General features: G+C 41.6%; 1 protein-coding gene across 1 annotated transcript in view; it reads left to right on the top strand.

The window, feature by feature from the left end:
- The window catches only part of LOC127631178 (anthrax toxin receptor 1-like), a 96,763-nt gene extending 72,149 nt beyond the window's left edge, over positions 1-24,614 (top strand). The window contains exons 16-18 of the mRNA XM_052109204.1: positions 3,951-4,118; positions 7,279-7,359; positions 19,261-24,614. Coding sequence (XP_051965164.1) covers positions 3,951-4,118; positions 7,279-7,359; positions 19,261-19,662 — 651 coding nt within the window. The 3' untranslated portion in view covers positions 19,663-24,614. The remainder of the gene's footprint in view (positions 1-3,950; positions 4,119-7,278; positions 7,360-19,260) is intronic.
- The last annotated feature ends 1,444 nt before the right edge of the window (positions 24,615-26,058 follow it).

The following is a 26,058-nucleotide window of genomic DNA, read 5'->3' as shown; positions in this document are numbered from 1 at the left end:
CGATTATAATATAATCACGTAGTGCTAGTGCTCAATATATGGGTGGAGGGGCACACAGTCGTCATGAGAGGGCGCTCTTCCGGACGCACTTCTGTCATTTTGCGCCCTAGGAAACCACCTATGTCGCCCATGCCATGGCCGGACCTGCTCGTGATTCATTAATGAGGCCAAATGGCCCTTGAATGAGCCCTTGAAATGAGCAACCCCATGGGCAGTGCATATTCTACTGCTAGAGGACTGAGAGACACCAAAACAAACAAAAACAGAGCCATGTTTTGAATCTCAATAAACCAGATCTTCTGTTGTTATGTGTACGACCATTCTCTCCCTGATGGACGATCAACGGCTGCCAGTAAAATACCAGAGTTTACAGTCACGGCAAGACCAGTGTTTATAATAGTGGAAAACAACCAATTGTGCGTACAGCTCATCTGTTCATTGAAATCCTTCTTTCCATAGAACATAGATCAGCATTGCAGTGTTAATTATATCAGAAAATAAATTGGCAACTGCAACACATGTGTGGGAGGGTGGGGCCGGGTCGTGATTCTACACACCCTGTGCCTTATCAGGCTAATCAAGCCTCCGAGAGGGATAAAGGCCAACTGCGGAGGATAGTGCGAGAGAGAGAGAGAGAGAGAGAGAGAGAAATGCTGAAGCACAGTCCAGCAGTATTGCAGGAGGCCTTGTTAAAACTCTTCAATCTGGTTCTGCAATCTGGCTATTTGGGCTTAAATACACCCATTATATAAGAGTGGAGACAAATTCGACCCCAATAACTACCGAGGCATTTGTGTGAGCAGCAATCTGGGGAAGAATTCAGGCCTTCCTTACCAAGCACAATGTCTTGTGTAAGAGTCAGATTGGATTCCTACCAAACCACCGCAACACCGACCACATTCACATGCTGCACACGATAGTCAACCAGCACGTACATCAAAAAAGCAAAGGCAAAATGTATGCATGCTTTGTTGATTCCATCTGTCATGATGGTCTATATTATAAAATTCTACAATCCGGCATTGGGGGTAAAGTGTACGACACTATCAAATCTATGTATTCGGACAACAGGTGCGCAGTTAAAATTGGCAATAAAAGAACAGAATTTTTCACTCAAGGGCGAGGAGTGAGACAGGGCTGCAGTTTCAGTCCAACTCTGTCACACCTGACACTACGACTACCTCTGTCTAAAAATAAGCGCTTCAGGGGGTTTTGGTCTGGCAGTGAATGCAATAAAAGAGAAAGCTAGAAGACCATTCTATGCTATTAAGGGCAAATTTACCCAAGTTCACATTCCTGTAACAATCTGGTGTAAAATATTTGATAGTATTATAATGCCTATTGCTCTGTATGGATGTGAGGTTTGAGGTCCACACTGTCTGGCAGATTACTCGAGATGGGACAAACACCCCATAGAATCCCTGCATGCAGAATTCTGTAGAAACATTCTAAGAGTTCAGAGAAGAACACCTACTAATGCATGCCGGGCTGAACTAGGCAGATACCCCCTTATAATACATATTGAAAAATGATCCCTCAAATTTTGAACACACCTAAATTCAAGTTCCCCTAACACACTGCAACATGAAGCCCTTAAAACCCAAGAGCTGAAGCCTAAAACCAGTCCCCTTTGTCAGCTGGCTCTGAAACTCACAAACCCATTAACAACTAACAAACACCAGTTTCAGACCAGCACTGCTGAACAAAACCAGATCAGAATAAACCAAATCATAAAAGAAAGCAAAAATTCATATTTGGACCATTGGGAAAATGAAAGTAAAGACCAAAGCAAACTGGAATGTTATCAGGCCCTAAACAGAACATATAATCTGGCAGAATATCTCCACACTGTAAGAGATCCAAAACAGAGACGATTCTCACCAAATACAGACTCAGCGATCACAGTCTGGCCATAGAAAAAGGCAGACACAGACAAACATGCCTTCCAAAGGAAGAACGAGTCTGTGCTCACTGTGACACGGGTGAGGTCGAGACAGAGACACACTTTCTCCTTCACTGTGAGAAATTTACAGAGGTGAGAGAGAAATACCTCCACAAACTCTCAAACCTCATGCCACAGTTTTCCAGTTTGGCAGAAGCCGATCAGATGCTGGTGTTACTGGGAGAGGACCATCATGCATCAGTTGCAGCAAAATTCATTTTTGAGCTGCACCTCCTCAGAAACCAATCACTGCCTTAATGTACTTCATTCACAGTACTTTTATTCTCTTATGTCCATAATGTCCTGTTAAATTCTTATTTTATTTTATATTGTATAGTGTATATTGTTATTATAGTTTTTATTTTATTTGATTCATTACCTGGCACCTTATTATAATTCTATCTTTATTGCTATTTGTTACCATTTTATTATTATTATTTGTCTTGTCATTATCTGTTTTGTGTATTAATTATATATTGCTTTGGCAATATTGTATGTAAACATAATCATGCCAATAAAGTACTTTTAAATTGAAATTAAATTGAAATTGAGAGAGAGAGAGCACGTCTAAACCCCTTTACACTGGTGCCGAAATCCGGGAAAGAGGAGGGATGCCCGTCTTGGATCCTTGACACTGCTGTCCACCCGGGGGAGCGCCGCTGCCATCCACCGGGGGAGGGAGTAGCCCGACTGCCCAGACACGGGGAACGGCTGCCGTCCGCGAGGCGAGTGGGGACTGGACTCCCTGACCGCCTGGAGCGATGGAGCCACTGCCAGGGGCGGAGGAGTACCCTGCCACAACATGCTTCTATTTGGGGAAAACAACATAAAATATGCAAAAAATTATTTAAAAAAAAAATATTTTTCTCTATTTCTTTCTTTCGCTTTTTTTTTGTATGGTAAAAAGCTGCCAAATACACAGTGGGGTCCAGAAGTCTGGGATTTATTTGCATGTAAACCTGGAAAAGAATTAGGAAATTAAGCATAACAGTAATTATGTAAAATGAAGAAAAAAAAATATTCTTTACTTTTTCTAGGTCAATAATCTAATATTAGCAATTCTTAAACATTTACTATGTTAACTCCTTTGTACAAAAATTCAGATTTCCTTGCTTCTATTAAAGGGATTGTTCACCCAAAAATAAAAATTCTCTCATAATTTGACCCTCATGCCATCCCAAATGTGTGTGACTTTCTTTCTTCTGCAGAACACAAGTGATGATTTTTAGAAGAATATCTCATTTCTGTTGGGCCATACAATGTAAGTAAATGGTGGCCAGATCTTTGAAGCTTCAAAAAGCACATAAATGCAGTATAAAATTAATCCATATAACTCCAGTGGTTAAATCCAAATCTTCTTAAGTGATATTATAGGTGTGGATGTGAAACAGTTCAATATAACAGTCCTCTACACTTTAACTTCCACATTCTGGTGTTGAAGTGACATTCACTTTCACATTCAACCACCTAATGGTTGGGACTGGCCAAAGGTGGAGATTGATAGTAAAAAAGGACTTAAATATTGATCTTTTTCTCACCTACGCCTATCATACCATTTCAAAATATATGGATTTAAACACCGGAGTGCTGTTTATGCTGCCTTTATGTCCTATTTGGACCTTCTGAATTCTGGTTACTATTCACTTGCATTTTATGGACCTACAGAGCTGAAATATTCTTCTAAAACCTTAATTTGTGTTCTGCAGAAGAAAGAAAGTCAGACACATCTGGGATGCCATGAGGGTGAATAAATGATGAGAGAATTTTCATTTTTGGGTGTACTATGCCTTTAAAGAGCACAAGATACTCTTTTATCAAATGGCAGCTCATACCAGATATTATAAAAATCTGAAATTCATGTATATTGTTTCCAATCAGTTTTTCACTCTAAGTGTAAAGCTGTGAAAAATGTAATAAAAATGTGTTAAATTAGAAATAATTTTCATTGAAGACTCAGAGTTGGACGCACTGAATTAAACATGTGTATCATGCTTTATCCTCATTTCAGGTTCGCTGGGGTGAGAAAGGTTCGACTGAGGAGGGTGCTAAACTGGAAAAGGCGAAGAACGCGAGGGTAAAGATGCCCGAACAAGAGTTTGAAGCTCCTCCAGCTCGAATCTTAAATAATGGCATGCGGAAACCTCCAGGTCCTCGAAAATGGTACTCACCAATTAAGGTGAGAAGAACAATACGCTCACTGGGCAGTGCACATACTGAAACTCAAATTTCATGTTCAAGATCTTGTTGAGAAAAGGCAAATGTTGAAATATTAATGTGCTATATTAACACTTTAGAGGCATTTCATTTTTTCCAGTAATATTTCCATGTATATTCTTTTTAGTCCACTAGTAATATTAGTAAAGATTTCTTCCACTAAAATGTTATCATTTAGTTTTATTTTTGATCATTTTTATAATTCATTGTCCACCCTCTCTCTGAGATCCTTAGAATTAAACAGGCGGATTTTGCTACCGTACCTTTAAATTAATTTATTGTACATTGCCAGTCCTACCCCATTTGGGTATCAACAAAGATAGAAATAAATGTCATGTAAACTGCATTTATATGGTAGTCTACACCAAGGAACATGCCCCATAAACATGGTATTGGCTAAGTATTTTTGGTACATGTAACATAATCATAGTTGTTATACATATCATGTAATATTTGTTTTATTTTTATTTTTTACTATATGCTGCCACAAATGCTCCAATCCTCCATGGTCCTAAATTCATCTGTGACATTAGTGCTCAACTCTGGAGCATTTCTCTGCTGTCTAAATTCCGAATGTTCAGTAAGAACTTTCTTTCTGATTTCATGATGCATTGTAATCGTTAGGTAAAGAATCGTAATCGAATCGTAATCGTTTTCAGCTAATCGTTACACCCCTAATGTAAATGTATCTTACACAACAACAGTCTTTGCAGTACCAGTAAATGTCTTTCTTCAATAAAACCAGGATTAAAAACTTTTTCATGATCTTACATGAACTATTTTCACACTTTCCATCAAAAAATACAACTAAAGAGGGTAACAGATGCACATTATGGCTCAGGTTAGCATGCTAGCGTTAGCACTATGAATGGAAGATGTAAACATAAATCACATCTTTGTCACTTTCTAGCCATGGGTGGACAGGGAAGAGAAATCAGCTCATGATTTTACATAGAAACTAGCCCAAAATTTGTTGAGCAGGGGGGAGTCACTGCCCTTTTAGTCGCTGTCATTTTCTGCATATAGCTGCCCTCTTCGGCATATTGTGGTGCGGCGATAAGCTGAATCATTTCAGCTTATCGCATCCCATTCGGCCCACTTCGAGGCCAGCCCGGTTCTAGTTGACATCCTTTCTACACCTATTCGATTGCGCATGGTGTCATGTATACTTGGACAGAGAGATGAAGACTGTAGCTTGGTATTTTTATTATAATTGCCCATGTAAATGTACTCACTGGCATGAAAATAATGATTGTTTAACATTATTATGGCTATTTGATGAGATTTCTGCTGGCACAAGTAACCCCACCAAGCACTTCTCCTCCAGAATTAATTTGTCCAAGACTTGAGATATCAGTTAATGCTTGTAATCAAGGTTCTATGAGGCATGGCTGGAGTACAGTATTTGTGGCCTTTGTGGTCTTTCTGAAAATCATCTTATTAGTTCATGTGGGGCGTCTACAGATGGAAATTGGTATTTATGCAGAAACCTACTATGGTGACCTCCAGAAGACTGGGACTGCAGAGCCAGCACATTTATTACACAGAAAAGAAGGTTTCCCTCATTTCACCCCATCTCCGATCACCCACTCTCATAGCTCTCCCCTCCCTGCTGTCCAAGAGCTCGGAGCGCTGCCTAAACTTTCTTTTTTTGTGTGTGTATGTGCTTTTGTTCTAAGATCCTTTCTTTTGGTCTGTTATTCCCACTTTTATTTGTTCATCTCTCTATGTATTGCGTCTGCCTGTTTTATTTTTATTTGGAGAGAGGCCATGAGACCAGTATGTGAGATGTGCCAGACAGTTTGTGACCCACCTTCACATTTATAACGTCCTGGGACATTCCCTCAACAATTGTCAGAGGTTCACAATAGGTGGGTCGAGAGCTGAAAATGGCTGTAGGTCTGTCGGCGAACAGCATTTTGGGAAAAAACCAACATGATCACATGGAAAATCCAACATGTTGCTTCTGAATGTTTATGTACTCTGAAATCAACCCCATTCTGGTTAATTACTGAAAAGCGCCGGCCCCCATTAGACATTATTGCATGAAAATGGTTATGTTTACCTTTCCTTCTGGCACTAAGAACACCAGAGACACAAGAGTTCCGGTCCCATAGAAACCAGGAAGTACTTGTGTTAACATAAACAATGGTGAGCTTGACTTGAAGAAGGTATCTGAGAACCTTTGCCTATGATGCCTTAAAATGGGTTTTAGATTGGGTTTTCATTAGATTTTGTATTTAGGGCGATAAACAATTTTGGTATTGTGTTGGGTCGTTTGTTGAGAACCACTGATATACATTCTTTTGTTGATTTTTTGACCCTTTACTCTTTCTTTATCCCTTTGTGTACGTGTCTTTCTCTCTCTCTCCATCTTGTTTTACAAAGAGTATAAATCTTATGCAATGAGGGTCAGCTGTTTTTCTTAGGAAGTTGGATCAGGGCTGAGTAACACACTGAATAACATTGGAATGTTGTTGCATAGTAATAACTGCAGAACAGATATGAAAACCTTGATTCACTCTAAACTGTGGCTTTGAGTTTTATCCATCTCACTTGATAAAGGGAATATGAGCCAGAGAGGCCACATGTGGGGTGTTGAGTTCAGTTGACAAATACAGGAAAACTCTTTGTTAATAAAACCCATTTTCCCAGTGTTCGGTGAATGATCAATGCGGGGAACAAACTTTAAAGACCTGATGGGAAGACATGGATTGCAGAGCAAATGGGCTGTTCATATACACATACATGAATAGTGGCCTCAGAAAGTATTTGCACCTACAACTAAATATCAAACCAATACAAATAATGCAAGAGTTTTGAAACTACTGTTACACAACAGGGGTCAAGGGGATTTTTTTGGATGTTTGAAGTCAGTTAATCTCAAGTGTACACAGGTGTCCTAGCAAAGTGGTTCAGCACATTTGACAACCAGAAAGTGTCCAAATACGTTTTTATTTTACGTATTTTGCAGAGTGGGCTATATCTATAATTTTATCAGTTTTAAAACCAACAAACAAACTTTTGGTTAAATTCTGCTTTATTTATTTTAAGTATACTTTTTTTTGTCCTTATAAGCTTGCATTTTCAATCTTAATTTTATATATTTTGCTGATCAACAGGGAAAACTGGACGCATTGTGGGTACTTATGAAGAAAGGCTACGACAGAGTGTCCATCATGCGACCACATCCAGGGGACAAGGTAAGAATGTAAAATCTCATCTTTATTGTTTAAAGGTATTGTCAGCAGTAATGGTCATTTTGCACAACATGCCCACTTTCCAAAACTCAGCCCCATTTAACATCTCTAGCACAAGCTCAAGGACATCTCCCTTCATTGATTCTTCTCTGTCCATGTTTTCACAGTCCAATACAGCAATCTGCTAAATGACTCTATGACTATCAGAAATATTTAGCGTGTAAATGTGGGTTTGACGTATTGATAGGATATTGGTTTTGGCGGACTAGATCTGCTAGGCTGCTGAGGCTGCAGAGCAAGTACGGAGACTAGACATTTTGAGTTAGCATGTGGACATGCTGTTACTGCTGCACAATTTGACAAAAGGCAAGTGAAACTGGCTTTTCTGCAAAACTGAGCAATTTAAATTTTAGGCAAAGAGAGAGATGCCAGTTGATTGGCTACCCGATTGCATGTCAAAGGACCAATCAGCTTACACCATGCGAGCCTACTGGATGAACATGTCATATGTGAGCGAGTCAATTGGCTAACAGATAATTTCAAAGAACCTATCAGCTTGAACCAGAGTGAGTTACGTGGCTGAACTTTGGTCATTGTGAGAAAGCAGAAATGAAATGTTGAATTTACCAGACTCACACTGATGGAGAAATATACAAAATAGATTCAGACAACATAGACCTAAACCTTATATTTTGGGGGTGTACTCTCCTTCAAAGTGTGCATATTTACACTAGGTAATTTTCACTCAAACAAGATCAACATTACCTACAAATAATTGAATAAATGTCAACAATAAATGTTGAAGTTCAACACAGGAACACATGCATAGACTTGCCTTCTTCTGAGCAAGTCATATTTGCTTGGATTTCATACATTTCTCAATCCTCAGATGAACTGAGAATAACAACAGACCAAGACTAACCTGCTGCATGCTGGTCTCTTGGACCAAGCAAATACACAGAGGAAATGCATATCATATATTCCAAATGGCATTGAGATGTGCATTAAATATAATAGAAAATTCTTTAGCATGGATAGGGTGGTATTTCATACTTAGGCAAAAGATGATTTGACTCTTTTGAGGTTGATGGACAGTGAGGACAAGTCCTCATCTAAGGACAGTAGGGGATGCACTGGCTACTCCTTTAGTCATTTAGTTCTGCCACTAGTCAATTGGGTCTATGTCAACTAGACATGGATCACATGACTTCAGTTGTGCTTGTTCTATTTGTTGACTAATATGATCATGACAGGAAATGTGTTGGTTCCAAATTTTTTCCACTCAAATTCGGACCCGATGTGTCAAATGCCCATGCCAAGATAATAACATCCTCCCCCACTGAGCTCCAACTAGATGCTACATTTGCAAAGTAGAAAGTGAACGAAAGCTGTTTTGTAAGATTTAAGTTAGGTTTAGGGTTTGGGTTAGGAGAATATGAATGTATTTACTAATCAGTTGTTTCCAGATATCGAAGGTGTTTTGCCTTTCATGTCACTTACTTTCAAAGAAGTAAAGAGTGCACATGCAATGATGCGCATTCGCATACAAATGCAGTTCAAGCTTCAGCCACTTGAGGGAAATTTGTACATTTGGAAAGCAAAGACCGATTTTAGCAGACAAAATACCTACTTCCTGTTGCAAATGAGATTTTGAGATTCAAAGGAGAACAGTCACAACTTGTTGTAGATATCATACCATCCTCTAGTAACAAAAGCCCAAATTATTTTCGGCATATTAGAGAAAAATGTCAACAAATGTTGTGCATGAAACTCCAATTAGCATGAATCCAATCTAGATGGTAAAATGCAATGCAAGTTGTTCTTAAAGTAGCCAACACTAAAAGTAATAAACAGCTCCTGCAAGCCAGTACTAAAACTGTTGGCCGTTTTCTTCACCCACAAAATTTGTACAGCTTTGTTAAACCAAAGTAAAGAGAAGGACTCCAATGTCAACAGCACCATTGTGACTAACACATGCAGAGGGTGTTGTCAGTTATGTCTGTAAAACACACTGTAGAACTGTAGAACACCCACACCCTCATTGTCTCTGTGGAGCTAGCTTAGTAGCTCTAAATGTTATATCCCGTTGCTTGATTGGAAGAACTGTGAGTCACTTTTGGCTTTAGCTTTGCCAGGACCTAATCCTCTTAAAGGAAAATTCCACAATTTCATCAATATCACCAGAAAGGCACTTCACTGCAGTCTTGAGCTATGAGGATCACTTATAAATTTCCTTAAACGGACATCAGGGCTCTGAAATAAGGATGGTCAAATGGGCCTTTGTGAGAGCATGCCTTGAGAACTTAAACATTTGGATTTTGATTACAGATGAGGATTTGTTGAAACTGCAAGTACTGTATATGATAGTGTTTTCAGTATGTCATGAAGTTACATTATAGGTTTAATGGTAAAGATTTATTCTTTTGGGCAGTCCACACATTTGTCAATCAGCGCAGATCTTGTTTCCTGACAGCTGTGCATTTGAATAAACACTCAGAGGTCCTAACAACACTTGGATATTCACTAAATGGGAGGGTATCCAGTATAGCAGTGATTTATGATATCTAAATTTACATTTATGCATTTGGCAGCTGCTTTTATCCAAAGTGACTTACAGTGCACTTATTACAGGGACAGTTCTCCTGGAGCAATCTGGAGTTAAGTACCTTGCTCAAGGACACAGTGGTGTTGGCTGTGGTGATCGAACCAGCAACCTTCTGATTACCAGTTGTGTGCTTTAGCCCACTACGCCACCACCACTCTTAAGGTTAAAACCTTAATTATTCTTGAACTGATGATGCTACTTGGATATTCACTAAATGGGAAAACACCTCTAGATGTTTCAGAATAAATTAAACAAGACATTCAATGATGTCCTTGATGACTGAGAATTTAAACAGTCCTTACAAATGGTACTGAGGAGTGACATGAGAGTCCCCATATAATAAAAAATTGGAGTTTTGTGGCTTTTAGTCCATGTTCATTAGCTTTGAGGCCATCTATGTGCTAGTGTAAAAGTTGACTAAATTAAGCAGTAGCATGCACAGTATTTCCATTTAAAATTTGAAGTTTCCCCTCTTCCATGAAAATAGGCCAAAAACGTTCTGATGCTTGCACTACAAAGATTGTTGTCCAATCAAATGCACTCTAAAATGAGTATGTCCCTCCCCTTAATACAATCTCCAACCAACCAAGTAGCAAATCACAATGTACGGCTGTGACATTAACTGAAGACTATTGGCTATTTAAAAACATGGATGATCCCTTGAAAATGTCTTTCTCAAATTTCCTGTTTCAATAGGAAATATGTCAAAACAGGATAACTGTGCTTATCAAGTAATTTATTTTAACTGCATACTAAATATAAATAGTGGCTTATTACTAAAATAAAGTCAATAAAATTGAAACAATCAGAATGTGGTCAGAATTGCAAGAATAATGCAGCTACAGAATAATGCTTAGGTTTCTGACATTTGGTGCAGTAGTGGTTAAATCTATGACAGGGGTGCATATGCAGTACGTAACACAAGGCAAACAGCTGTGCACCATAAAGCAAACACAGACAGATATGCTGCAGAATAGGGATGTTGTTGTCTGGCAAAACCATCTGAAATTTCCAACACCTGGACAAATGTTATCCAAGTCAAGCTGATCTCAGGCCGCCCATCCTTCCCGTCATCATCCTCTTGCCTTTTAGGGCCATCCTTCTGCCAGGCCCAAGTTGGGAGTTGGACAGGAGAAGAGAAGAGATTAATAAGCCTTATTGGGGCATCGTTGATGAGGCACACCTGAATTGGCGCCTCATGGGCGCTGCCATAAAAATGGAGAGAATGCCTCTTCTCCGGGAGCCAGCTACTATCTCTTTGTGTGCACACTCTGGTGTCCTCGCAGATCCAAGAGCAGAGCGGGGAGGGTCCGGCCGAGTTCGATGCGCACCAGACCACGTAGCCGGTGGACTTTCTGGTGCCCTCCTAGGGTAAGATGGTGCACCCCTAGGGAGTTAGGGAGTGCTTATAGGGAGCCGCGGTACTGCTTATCCTACATGACACTCCCTTTGACGCGAGGGTGCCAGAGGCCCCTTTATTTTGGACACTTTCCCCCTTGGACATTATTTTACAAATTTGTTTACATTTTATGTTTAATATTATTTACTCTGAGGCTTGACGCCACACCCACTGTGTCTGTCTCTTGCTCACCCTGCCACACAGTGAAATCAGAAACAAAGTAGGTTGACTTTTCTTTATATAAAATCGGTCTGTGCTTACCGAAATTCGAAACACTGCCTCCAGTGGCCAAAGTGGTTAGTGTTGTTGGGTGTGTGGACATGTGAGCTTCATTTTCCAGGTGCATTGTCCACAGACGGGTGCCAAAAGTGAGTTGTAACTCCTTCAACCCAAACCTAAATCTAACCATCAGTGGAGTAAAAATGTAATGTTAGAGGGGAAAATACAACCTCTGAATCATGGCCATCTGGTACTAGAAAATCACTTGCCATTATATCAAACACAGTTGAAAGCTATTTGGTTCATTAAATGAAGCTTGTGGGTCACATGACTTGGTTCAAATATTCTGTGATCGTTAAGTCAGACTGACCTAAAACCAACCAGCTCAAGGCATGCTGATTTGTGATAATTAATTATATATTAATCATAATTTTCTTCAAGAAAAAAACAATGAAACTGCTAATATTAATTGTGAACACTGTCTCAGGATGCGGAAGATGAAAATTAAGTCATATGTTGTTCATGCGGTTATTTAGCACATTTTGAATTGTGTGGATTCCCTGAGATACGTTGCCAGATTGAGGGAAGAAAAAGGGTTAAACCACAACACCACACACAAAAAAAGACAAAGATCCCCCATTTAGCCTTAACAGACTGTAGGGGCAAGTGCTGTTAGCAAGAACCTATGAAGGCCAGAACGGTACAAGAGGGGGTGGGTGGCCAGCACCACGCCCGACCGCATTTGTCTCCCCAGTGGCGATGTTTACACACTGCACCGCTCAATTTCAATTTCAATTTAAAAGTACTTTATTGGCATTGATTATGTTTACATACAATATTGCCAAAGCATTAATACACAAAACAGATAATGACAAGACAAATAATAATAATAAAATGGTAACAAATAGCAATAAAGATAGAATTATAATAAGGTGCCAGGTAATGAATCAAATAAAATAAAAACTATAATAACAATATACACTATACAATATAAAATAAAATAAGAATTTAACAGGACATTATGGACATAAGAGAATAAAAGTACTGTGAATGAAGTACATTAAGGCAGTGATTGGTTTCTGAGGAGGTGCAGCTCAAAAATGAATGCATGATGGTCCTCCACCAGTGACACCAGCATCTGATCGGTTTCTGCCAAACTGGAAAACTGTGGCATGAGGTTTGAGAGTTTGTGGAGGTATTTCTCTCTCACCTCTGTAAATTTCTCACAGTGAAGGAGAAAGTGTGTCTCTGTCTCGACCTCACCCGTGTCACAGTGAGCACAGACTCGTTCTTCCTTTGGAAGCCATGTTTGTCTGTGTCGGTCTTTTTCAATGGCCAGACTGTGATCGCTGAGTCTGTATTTGGTGAGGATCCGTCTCTGTTTTGGATCTCTTACAGTGTGGAGATATTCTGCCAGATTATATGTTCTGTTTAGGGCCCGATAACATTCCAGTTTGCTTTGGTTTTTACTTTCATTTTCCCAATGGTCCAAATATGAAATATGAATTTTTGCTTTCTCACAAACACACACTCACTATCTCTCTCTCTCACACACACACACACACACACACACACACACACACACACACACACACACACACACACTCTCTCTCACACACACACACACACATTTCTCTCTCTCTCTCTCTCTCTCTCTCTCTCTCTCACACACACACACACACCTACAATCACATACACTCTCTCTCTCTCTCCCACACACACACTCTCTCACACACACAACCTCTCTCTCACACACAATCACATACACTCTCTCTCTCACACACACACACACACACTCACACACACCCTCTCTCTCACACACACACACACACACTCTCTCTCTCACACACACTCTCTCTCACACACACAACCTCTCTCTCACACACATACACACACTCTCTCACACACACAACCTCTCTCTCACAAACACACACATGCACGCACTCTCTCTCTTTCACACACACACACACTCTCTCTCTCTCACACACACACACACACACGCACTCTCTCTCTCTCTCTCACACACACACACACGCACTCTCTCTCACACACACACACACACACACTCTCTCTCTCTCTCTCTCTCACTCACACACACACACACTCTCACTCACTCACTCTCACTCACATGCACTCTCACACACATCTCATAATTTTTGCATCAAATAAAACACAGAAATATTAGTGACTTTGAATCTTTTGAACCTTAATACCTAACTTGCCCCAAGTTATCCTGGGAGATGCAACTCCTTTAATCCATAATGTATAAAATATTAAAAAAGTGTCTTTGGATATCAGTTCCTTAAATCCAAATGAAATAAAAAGTGACATGAAATGATTTTTTGCTAAGCATTTTCCACTCATGCCTGTTTAAGGGTTACATGGAGAACCATCACTTAATCATTTATTTCAAAAAGTTATTTCACATTTTAAAGCACAATTGTTTTATTGTTCATATAAAAATATACCTTTTTAAAAGATTATTTTGAACTACTTTTGCAGTACTGCCGCTCCCTACATGTATTCTACACAGTCTGCATAGGGCACCAACTCCCTAGGGGGGCACCATCTTACCCTAGGAGGGCACCAGAAAGTCCACCATCTGCCCTTACTCACACATTATTCAGGGTCCTGAAAGCAGTCGCGGAACACAGACGATCACTTCACGCTCATATCACGAGAACCCCAATTTCTTTCATCTGCAGAACACAAAGATATTTACAGTGGGGTCCAAAACTTTCAAGATCCAAAAAGTAAATAAATGTGATCCATAATACTTGGTGGTTTTACCCTTGTCTTCTGAAGCGATATGATCGGTTTAGGGTGCGAAACAAACCAAAACTAAGTCCTCATCCAAGTTATATCATGCCATCGGCAGTCTATCTTCATTTGTGTTCCGCGGAATCATTTTTTTTAAAAAGCCATACACATCTTGGATGGTATAAGGGTGAGTAAATTATGAGAATTATCATTTTTGGGTGAAATATCACTTTAAAAAATGTACAATTTTATTTTAAGGACATTTTTATTAAAAAATGCTCTTGAGAACTATGCTTTATGATATACATGCATTCAAATTTTCAGCCACCGCAAAAACATATTTAGCAGCACTCTAGTAAATGCGTGTCTTTTGTTGGATGAGTGTTAGACATCCAAGAATTGTGGGGACTGACCCAGATTCTTCACATTAGAATGACGTGAGATCACTGGTTGTGTATCGTGGTTTACATGGCAACTGTCATCATACATGTCTGTGAGGGTTTGATTGGATTCAGTCATTATTCATTAAAAAAAAGAGATGAAAACAAAACAAAACAAAACCAGGCTTTACTACAAGCTGCTGCCAAATGCATCAGTCCAACTATGCACTGTGGTCAAGCTATCTGAAGCTAGTGTATAAAATACACAAGAATCATACTGCAATATAGAATTACATGGATCTATTTGCTAAATTACTGTACATTAAAGAACAAATTATATTTGAATCAGGTGAACATACAACAGCACACATTCTGTATGTTTTAGAACATTTAGATTTAGGACCCCTGTGCATATTCATTTCAGTAAAATACTTTTGTATTTTGTACATTTTATATCCATCCCTCTGCTGTCAAGCTGCACCAGTGTTTACTATAGGGACAGTTTAAGCAGAGCAGAGCAATATATCATAAAATACAGATGACAAACATTTGGGAATGAAAAATGGAAATTAACTATCTGTCAAAACAGAGGGACAGGAATGTCAGAAGCCGTGTTACAGGACATGGTATGAGTGAGAGAGAGAGAGAGAGAGAGAGAGAGAGAGAGAGAGAGAGAGTGTGTGTGTGTATGGAGACAGACAAAGAGAAGCTTGCATGAGTGACCTGTGTTAAATCAGTAAAGATGCAACCAAAGCAACAGTATTAAGCATCGTCTCATCTGAGGAGATGTTTATGCTACTCTTTTCCCTATGAAAGCCAACAATGAAGGAGCTGTCGAGCTCCAAACAGAATCAAAAATAGCCATAAAGGAAGTCCCTATGACTTGTATTCTATATTCCATGTCTTCAATAGCCATACGATAACTTTAGTGGGAAAAACCGACAGAAATGACATTTTTCACGGTTCATTTTTGACAGCTGTAACTGTCAAATCTCATTCCCATTTGCGCATATTGATTTGAACACTTGAGTCACAAGTCATTTAACCTGTGGTTGCTCCCGGATTGTCCCTGTAATAAATATACTGTAAGTAGCTAAGAGAAAACTTGCATACTTAGTGGCACTTTCCACGAAAACAGTACACTGTGGTTTGCCTGTATTTTATAAAGTAAAAGAGGCACAAAACTATTCATCAAATCGCCCACAAAACTATTGCGTACCATAAAATGAACTAGGGATGCCCCGATACCTATATCGGAATCAGGTCAGATACTGCGCTCACATACTTGATACCCAAAACCAATACCATCTGATGTACAAATGTCATTGCGTAATCATTCAACGCACAAATTAAAAGTAGTGTGTATATTATACAGCAAAGGCTGCGATTTAATGAACAAAATATATAGTTTGCATGTGAAGGTGTGAAGCCGGCCACTCATATACTGAAAAAACTCTTAATCATAACCATCAAGTGCATTCTGTCTGTATTAAATGACAGAAAGCAGAGCCCTCGTTCACCTTGAAGTGCGCAGCACATACAGACTACATATTTATTTCATTAAATTGCAGCCTTTTGCGATTAATTAATCACACTGGGTTATATTCATTATAGTAACTATACTGTATATTATAATGATGAACATGCTCATGGAGTGTTATATGCATGCGTGTTAGTTTAGGAGCGTTGGCTGTTCAGACTGCATTTGTAATGGCATGTGAACAACCTTAAAATATTTTTGATTTTAGCAGAAAATTTGGGCCACATTCAGCTGCAGTGTGAACATAGCCTTTAACATGCAGTTTGTATGTGTGTGTCCTTGGGGCAGAAGGGGGTTAGTTCTTCATAAGTTCACAGGAAACTGTTTCTGCTAAACAACAAACAGCTTGCCGTTTCCTCTGTATCATTAAATACTGTCTGGCTTTTATAGCTTCCTACAGCTACAGGAGACAGAACCCCCTAAACATGCACATCAGCCCCATCATAGTATAGCACAGAATAATATATATTTATAGTTTAAGTTTGGTTTTGTTTCTTTTGCAAACTCCCGTTTTATTTATATTTTAGTTAGTACAATTGTTAAGTTTTATAAATGTGTTTTTGTCTTTTGTCGGTACTTTGTTGTTTATGTTGGGCTGGTCAATATGGCAGTTATCTTGGACTTACTCTGACACCTAGAACATGGATGCAGCATCACTGAGGGAGTAGTATTTGGCTGATCAAGTGATCCTAACATGGTAGCCTCCATGAAGGTATCCTCTACATCAGTGGTTCTCAACCCTGTTCCAGGAGGACCCCTAACACTACACATTTTGGATATCTACCTAATCAAACATATCTAATTCAACTCATCAGCTCATTAGTGGAGACTCTACGACTTGAATTGGGAGTGTCAGAAAAGGAAGATATGCAAAATGTGCAGTGTTGGGGGGCCTCCAGGAACAGGGTTGGGAACCATTGCTCTACATGTAGAATAATAAAAAAAATACTATTCATTTCTGCACCTTTAATGATAGTAAACACGCGTCAAGTTTGGGGGTGTTTGGCATGTTATTTCTTGACGGTAAATTCTTGTTTGCTGCCCAACCACATGTTACTGGAATCATTCAAATGTTCTTGACTAATTCACTTAATTTGAACTGTAACTAATATAATACAGATGGCTCATCTGCCATGTTGTCCTATTGTAGGTGATGAAATGGCAACAAAACAAGCAGTTTTTCAATATAAAATTTTTTAAATTCCATGTGAATGTTTGACAGTCAAATTTAGGGTTATTCTGAAAACTCTGAGAACACAATTTCAGCTCAGTTGGCCCAAAATATTCCATCAGATTGGTGGGGTGACATGCTTTTCTTCAGGATGTCTTGGGTAATAACTGTAACCAATAGCTTAAGCATTTCAGTGAGAAGTTTTTATCACTTATTCTGCACTTTGCAGTTAACTCTGAAATAATTAGCCAAATTGCTAATTCCTTTAAAGTCAAAATGAACCTGCAGCCAAACATGTTATACAGCAGGTCAATATGGAATTGCAAAAATGTTGTCATGTTCATGTAAATTTAATGAGGCCAGGCCGCTATTTTTACTTTCTTCGTACAAATGTTATTGGTCTTACTGAGCATGATTCATAAGTGCATGTTATTCCAAGCCAAAAAATGAAAAATGCTGTTTTTGTAATATTTCATCAAAATCTCCAAAATGACTTTTCTTTGTCACATTACACATTGCAAGTGTGATATGGACCAAGGCAGTTGCAAGGTGAACTACACCGGAGTGTCGTTCCAAAGTTGTTTGTTTGCAGAGGTGCAAAATGTGCAAAACAAAACAATGTATGAGCATAATATAACCAAGATAATTAAAAAAGTCTAAAAGCCAGACAGTTTTGGTACTAAAATGAGTACTCAGTCCCACAGGAGCAGTGCTAACAACCAACCTTGTCCCCTCCACTGGAACACACCATTTCAAAATATAACCCTTCCCTTTATTCTTACATTAAATGAGCACAAATGATGTTTAAGAACAAGAGTCAAAATCTGTTTAAATGATCAAAATCAATAAACAATAAATAGAACAGATAAAATAAACATTATTTGCACATGAAAGCAGATTTCCTTAAATAACTAAAATGAGCGGCCCTCACAAATAAATGAAAAATGGTGAATAACATAATTAATAATCATTTGAACATAAAATCCCATTATGTTGGAGACTGACCCACAGACTCAGTTAGTACAGTAAATGCATTGCAAATGCCGTTTCATGTTTATTTTAATACTTATCTGTGGTGCATGCTAAGGAATCCTCATTATTCCTCATTCAAAATATTTAACTTAAGCACACAACTAGTTCCTCATTGTTACAGACAGGAATGATGACTCATATCATGAGGCTCATTGACCAGAATTGTTTTATTACTTTTCAAAGTGATTATGCTTACTTTTTCATCTGGTGGATAATGCAACAGGTGAAGAAACCCATAGACTTACATTAAAAAGGCTTACACAAAAGCAGTGGTGATTGCTTTAAGACTACACAGGAAGCTGTGCTTCAATGGGAGTGTATGCCAGATACCTGTACTATTCAAATCAAGGTGCAAAACATCATTGTTCATTGGATGAGAGGCTAAAAGTGCCATTTTTGGTACCACCCAGATGACATGCTTCTCTGGGAATCTACAGGAGCTTCAAAAGCACTATTTGCATAGGATCTGCATCCGATTGCCTACTGGGCTTTCAAGGTGCTTTAGGTGTGTTCAACTTAATGTGGCACTGCGCAGACCGAAAGCATTGCGTTTCGGTAAGAAATTTTGTCCGACTTAAGACGATGCAACTGCCGGCTTCTCAGCCTGGCTTCTCTAAATGACGATTGGTCAAGCTCTGAAATGGGCAGGACTTTGCAACAAACGGGCAATAAATAAAAAGCTGATATAAGCGATTGATATTGTATGAAATTTAAAAACACTGCAGTCTTAGTTCTCATGTAAAAATTCAATGTTTAAATTCTAAAATAGCCTTTTCATTCTCATTTTATTTTTTTCAGGGTCGCTGTATGAACTTCACTCGTATCAAGTCCAGTCTTCCTCCCCGGTATCCATCCTACAACCAATCTTCACACATCTACACCCCAAAACAAACCCTCAACCCACCCCCTCCTCTGGGCCAGCTGCCCCCTCCTCCTTGCAGTCCACCCGCCTCCCTCTCCTCCAGTTTACCTCCCCTACCTTCCACCCCACCTCCCCATGGCATCACTCCATCCCCTCCCATTACCCCTCCACCATCCTATTCTCCACCCCCTGTCTGGGCTTCATCTCCTACCACCCTCTTCTTTTCTCCGCCTTCTCATCCACCATCACCTACTTCCTCCTTGCCTCTACCCCCAGAAGCCCCGCCTCCATGTAGAGCTCCACCTCCGGACCGGCCACCTCCACGGCCCTGTCTGTAATGCGGCGAATCTGAGTGGACTGCTTCGAGGAAGTAAAAAGGAAACAGGAAATATACATTTCCCAGATCCTCCTAACAGATTGCCATAAATGCAATACATTTCAAAGACTGACTTGTGAAATAAATAGCATTTGCTTCCTTGCAAGGACAATGAAATGAACAAACAAATGGAATTCAAGCCACCATGCAACTCGAAAACTAAATGGTGCAAACTCTGAAATCACAAACAACACTTTTCACGTAAAATTCACGTAAGAAGCTTTTGTTTCTTCAAATGGTGGGCACCATTTGCTTGTTTGTGAAATGAACTGAGCTTTGAGAGCAAAAGTGGTTGGTCCATCATTGGATCCATGGATGTTTCACAATTGCAGCCACATGCAGCAGTCTTATAAATATAGGAAATACACTATATGGCCAAAAGTATGTGGATGCCTAAACACCACCCATAACCATTGGCATTAATAGGGACCTGGAATAGGTCAACCCCAAGAGCTTCCACTCTTCTGGTTCAGCTTTCCATTAGATGTTCAAACATAGCTATGGGGATTTGCTCTCATTCAGAATCTAGAGCATTGATATTTGGTGATGGTGCCTGGCAGTTCATCCCAAAGGTGTTCAGTGGGGTTCAGGTCTGGGCTTTGTGTCAGTCAAGTTCTTCCATACTAGATTCAGTAAAGCATTTCCATATGGACCTCAGCTTTGTGTACAGGGGCGTTATCATGGTGTAACTGAAAAGAGCCCTCCCCAGATTATTGCCACAATGCCATTGTATTGTGTAGCATTAAGATTTGTCTTCAATGGAATAGTCAAACCTGTTCATTAGAAGGGGTTGTCCTCATAGACTACGTTTGGCCATGTAGTGCATGTCCACATTTTTAACTAGCATGGATTGAGGGGATGAAGTAGTTTTAACAGTAGCCATTTCCATCCAAGTTGCAAATTGTATTTATGCAAAAGAAATGGGAAAAACAAATTATCGCAAAAACTATTCATGAATAAAGCAGCATTTCCATCCCGTGTTTAAGAGAACAAAATCGTTCCTTCTGGGAGAATTGTAATGTCAAATAATTTCATTTGCATTGCGATTTTAATAAAATGATCTACCTCCGTTTATGGATTTTGATACTCTAGGTACTATCAACACATTGGAATTTTACAACCGTAGTGAACGTGACAGAAGTTTGCTTAAGTGCTTTGGAGCTAGAGCATTCAAAGCTTTGTAAGTTATTAGGAACCATTTAAAAATTGATATGAAACCTAACATGTAGCCAAAGCAGTGACGATAAAATTGGGACAATATGATCATATTTCTCGGTTCTAGTATGCACTCATGCTGCTGTATTTTGAACCAACGGAAGCTTATTTACTGAACCTACAGGACATCCTCCCAGTAATGCATATAATAATCTAGTTGAGGTCAAGAACGCATGAATTAGCTTTTCGGAATCAGAAACAGAGAGCATTTGTCCTAACTTTCAATATTTCTAAGGTGGAAGAATGCTGTTCTACAAATATTGTAAATGCGATTGTCAAAGGACAGATTGCTATAGAATCAAACATAACACCCAGGTAATTAACTGTAGAAGACAATTTAACAATACATCCATAGAGAGCCAAATTATATTCTAGCTTCTTATTTTTAGAGGTTTTTGGTCCAATAAGTGATACCTCTTTTTTGTCAGAATTGAGTAGAAGTACATTTCTAGCCATCCAGTCTTTGATATCATTAGTACACTGTGCTATCTTGGAGAATTGGGACATTTTGCCATGTCTCGTAGGTCCGAAGGTTGAAATATAAAGTGGAGTATCATCAGCATAACAATGAAAACAATAGGTTCTCTGAAACAGAGTGGAGAGATCCACCTATGGGAAGGGCATCCGTACCTGACCTCTGCAGAAGCATCCAATTGCACCAAGTCTGGCTAGACAGACAGAAGCGCGTGACCTATGCTCAGTAAGGACCCACCCCCTTACCTAAGAGCATATAACGACCTGCACACGTTGCTGCTCCTCAGAAAGTATATTCGCTTCTTGTGCAGCAAGCGGGGCAAGCTTGGTGAATCTCTCCACTCGACGTTTCAGAGAACCGGAGTTACATGAGTAACCTATTGTTCTGTTTCATCATCTCGTGTTTGAGATCCACCTATGGGAGACATGGACAGCTCCCCGATTGCACAATATATTCACAATGAGGTCCTGCAAGCCGGTTAAGGGAACGGTCGCCCCAAAGAGGTGGTGGCTGGCACAACCCATAATCACACACGGCAACCCTGAAGCACACAAGTGAGAACTGTGTACAGGTAGAGCACAAGTAACATGTTAGTTGCATAAACATAAAAATCAGCCCAGCAGCATACAGTAAAGACAACACCCAGGCAGGAATGTTAATGCATGCTTGGTGACATGAATGTGCACGGCCAACCGGCCCATTACCCCTTTTTCTTACTTATATATATTATATAGAAAAGGAGCTAACAGGGGAGGGGCTATGAAGAACCCATCCCCAAGACAGAATGAGATACCGGGGTCCTGGTAACATCCAGCCGGTAGTAATGTACAAAAGTATGGGGAGAAGCCCAGCTGGCAGCAGAACAGATGTCCTGCAATGAAACTCCCCTGAAAAGAGCCCAAGAGCCCCCCTGCCCCTCGTGAAGTGGGCTCTGATGCCTTCTGGAGGCAGCACTCCCCTAGATTCATAAGCCAAAATTATAGCTTCCAAAAGCCAATGCGAGAGGTGTTGCTTAGAAATGGGATTCCCCGAGTGAGGGGGGCCCAAGAGATAAAGAGCTGATTACTCTTCCGAAAAGTACTGGTCCTATCCAAGTAAGCCCGCAGGGCATGGACTGGACACAGACCATTCAGCCTCTGATCCTCCGCAGATGAAAAAGGAGGAGGATAAAAAGCGGAAAGCTCCATTACCTCACAGGAGAATGCTGGGAAGCATTTTTGGCATAAAGGCTGGGTTAGGCTTAAGGAAAACCTTATCTCCACTAAGAGAGAATTTAGTGCAAGAGGAATGAACAGAGAGTGCATGCAGGTCACTGACACGTTTAGCTGATGCTAAGGCCAGGAGCAACGCTGTCTTGAAAGACGGCAATTTTAGGGAAATGCTTCTCAGGGGCTCAAAAGGCGGCTGACATAAAGCCTCCAGCACCATGGAGAGGTCCCACTCAGGAACAGTTCTCCTAGTAACTGGGAGAGAACGGCGGGCACCCTTCATAAATCTACGAATGAGGGGTGCTGCCCTGCCGTTGAGCCGTCAAACCCAAAATGACAAGCGTAAATAGCCGCCAGGTAGACCTTAATAGTGGAAAAAGACCTGCCTTTATCCATAAGGTCTTGTAAAAATCACAAAATATCAGAGACTGAACACTGATATGATGTGGACCACGGCCATCACACCAACCTTCAAACACTAGCCACTTACAGTCATATAGGGACCTTGTGGAGGAGGCCCTAGCCTTCTGTATAGTGGCAACCACCCATGGGGGAAGCCCCATCAAGCTTAAATTTGTCCTCCCACGGGCCAAGCACAAAGAGCCACCCTGTCCGGGTGTGGGTGATATATCTCCCCATTCGCCTGAGACAGCAGGTCTGTGCATAGGGGGAGGGGCCACGGTTGGGCATACAGAAGAGGAATTATCTCTGCCAGCCATGGTGCTTTGGGCCACCTGGGTGCTATCAAAATGAGGGACAGGCCCTGTTCTCTCACCCTGGCCAGGGTAGGTATTAACAGGCACAGGGGAGGAAATGCGTAGAGCAGCACTTTGGGCCACGTTTGGGCTAGTACGTCCATGCCGATGGGCGCGTCCTCGTCCTTTAGCGAGAAGAACATAGGACAATTGGAGTTTCGCGCGAGGCGACGAGATCTACGTTCGCCTGTCCGAATCTTTCCCACAACATGCCCACTATCTGGGGGTGGAGGCGCCAGACTCCGTAGAGCGGGTTCCCCCTGTTCAAAATGCCTGGAACATGGGTCGCGCATAACGACAGGAAGTGCCGCCTGCTCCACACTAAAAGCCTGTGAGCTAGGGCATGAAGCTTGGGCGAGCACATGCCACCCTGGCGATTGATGTGTGCTACTGCTTTGGGATTGTCACAGCGAACGAGCACATGATTCAGAGCTTTCCATTCAGTCATGAGCTCCAAATAATTTATGTGGGCTGAACGAAGTTCGCTCAGCCACAAATTGTTCACCGTCCTGCCCTCCTGAGCGGCTCCCCACCCTGTTAAGGACGCGTCTGTCGTTACCACTTTTCGCAACATAAAAGCCCAGAGAGGGGTCATTTGTACGTAAAGGTCTGCGCTCCTCCAGTGGCGCAAGGCTGCTGTGCACGAGTGCATCACTGTAACAGAGCGACAGAGGTTGTGTAATGGGAAGAAGTGGAGGGATAAAACCCACTTCATGAATGCCCTCATTCGCAGAAGGCCCAAAGGCAAAACCTGAATAGCCGATGCCATAAGACCCTGTAATCTTAGACATTTGCGATATGGCACTTTCGTCCCCTCCTTGAATTGTGATAGACAATACATTAGAGAGCGAGCGTGTGCATGGAGATTGAATTCAGCTCCAGACCCAGGAATAGAACACTTTGGGCAGGTGTAAAATTGCTCTTGTTCACATTCACTCTGAACCCGAGTGACGTGATGTGCGTGAGCACACGGCGAGTGTCTTGCACCACTTTCTCCTTGGAATTGGAGCATTGTCTATGTTTGTTAGGATCATTAGACCCGTTATTCTCAGCAGCGCTAAGCCCGCCTCCACACAAAGACAGAACACCCTCGGACTCAGCAAGAGGCCGAAAGGGAGGACTGTGAATTTGTGGCATATGCCCTGATAGGTAGATGCTGAAGTGGAAAAAGGCATCTTTCAGATCGACTGATCTAGCACGGGGAGGTTCCCCAACATGAGCTGGACAGGGGAACACACATTGTTCTGAACTGAACACACAGGGTGGGCACCCACTGGTGTGTGTGGGGTGGGGGGGGGGGGCTGACCCCACCGAGTGAAAACCTTGGGTAGGATAAGAGTCCGAGGGTGGCTGGTGGCCCGAGAACGTGGACTCAAAGCCCCCTGAGGCCGTGAATCAGGCCGGCCGTTTACATTTAGAATCGGAGGGGGTAGAGTTGTGGGGTTTCTTGGCCGCAGCCGCGGTGAAAGACATTCTACCCTAGGGCTTAGCGGAGGATGGGTTACTCTGCTGAGGAGGTGGCTTATTGCGTGGCTTCGCCCTACCGGGGTGTTGGAAAGGATACCCCGAGGCAGGAGGGTTGGGTGGTCGCATGGGGGGCGCCTGCCACGGTGCCGCTTTCCTAGGAAGGCATAATTTGAGCTCTTCCTCCTTTTTCTTACTGTTGCATTAAAACGACGGCAGAGCCAAAAGAGAGCCTGGCCAGGCTCTACAGGGCACCAACAATGCGCCACTTCTCACTGTCAGGGAGGCCCGACAGATTAAACCAAACGCATGTTCTCCGGCCACTGAGAAAACCATAGAGCGCCCGCAGGCTTGGGCGGCCTGACGGGCATTACAGAGAACAAGGTCACTGACTGTGACAATCTCCTTCCACAGAGAGGGTGTGGGGGTCCCTTTCTCTAGTTGCTGCCCCATGTCGACCAGGAGTTCAGCCTGGTATGCAGAGAGAAGGGAGGAGACGTTGAGGGCCCTGACAGCCAAGGCCGAGACTTTGAAAGAGGCCTGGTGTATGGAGGCAGAAAATCGGTCCATTTTGTTGGGGAAAACAGGCTTGGGGGGGCAAGTAGACCACCTTGAGAGGGATTAAGGTGTCTGGCGATAGAGTGCCACCCATGCCAATGGCCGTCATGTCCTTCACTTCGAGGTCTCTCCAAAAACACCTCCTATGATTAGCACATGCAGGGAGGATGGAGAGAAGTTGTTTTCTCGGGACGGGAGAGGGTCCCAGGAGTTTCCCGTCGTACACGTCCGTCTCTTGGTCAGTGGCACTTTGTAGGGCTGGCCATTCGATATTGATGAGGACGGACTGGGGGACAGCCGCGGGGGTGTTAGCCTGGGGAGTCATGGAAGACGGGATGGCCTCCTCGTCCGCCGAACCCTCGAGAAGGCCCGCATCATCTTCGTCACCAGAACCAGCTGGCTCATTGGCGAACGAGGGTTTTCCCTGAGAGAATGACCTCAGGGAACGCTGGGTTATTTTGATCGGCCCAGCTAGGAGAGGCTGCGCCCCGGGAGGGACCCAGGAGCACGTCGTCATCACCGTTACCCCCATCGGAGTCGGAGAGTTCGAGGTCGGTGCACTGGGCGACCTTGAGCCTCTGGCGCCGGAGTTTTTTAGGCAGCGCTAGGCAGTGGCTAAAGCTTAATGGAAATTCTAGAGCCTCCTCCATGTGTTTGAGACCCATGCACATGACACAGAAAGG

The sequence above is a fragment of the Xyrauchen texanus genome, chromosome 37 (assembly GCF_025860055.1).
Source record: "Xyrauchen texanus isolate HMW12.3.18 chromosome 37, RBS_HiC_50CHRs, whole genome shotgun sequence".
NCBI classification, from domain to species: domain Eukaryota; kingdom Metazoa; phylum Chordata; class Actinopteri; order Cypriniformes; family Catostomidae; genus Xyrauchen; species Xyrauchen texanus.
Note: the sequence above shows the minus strand (reverse complement) of the source record. Positions and strands in the feature narration are given on the sequence as shown.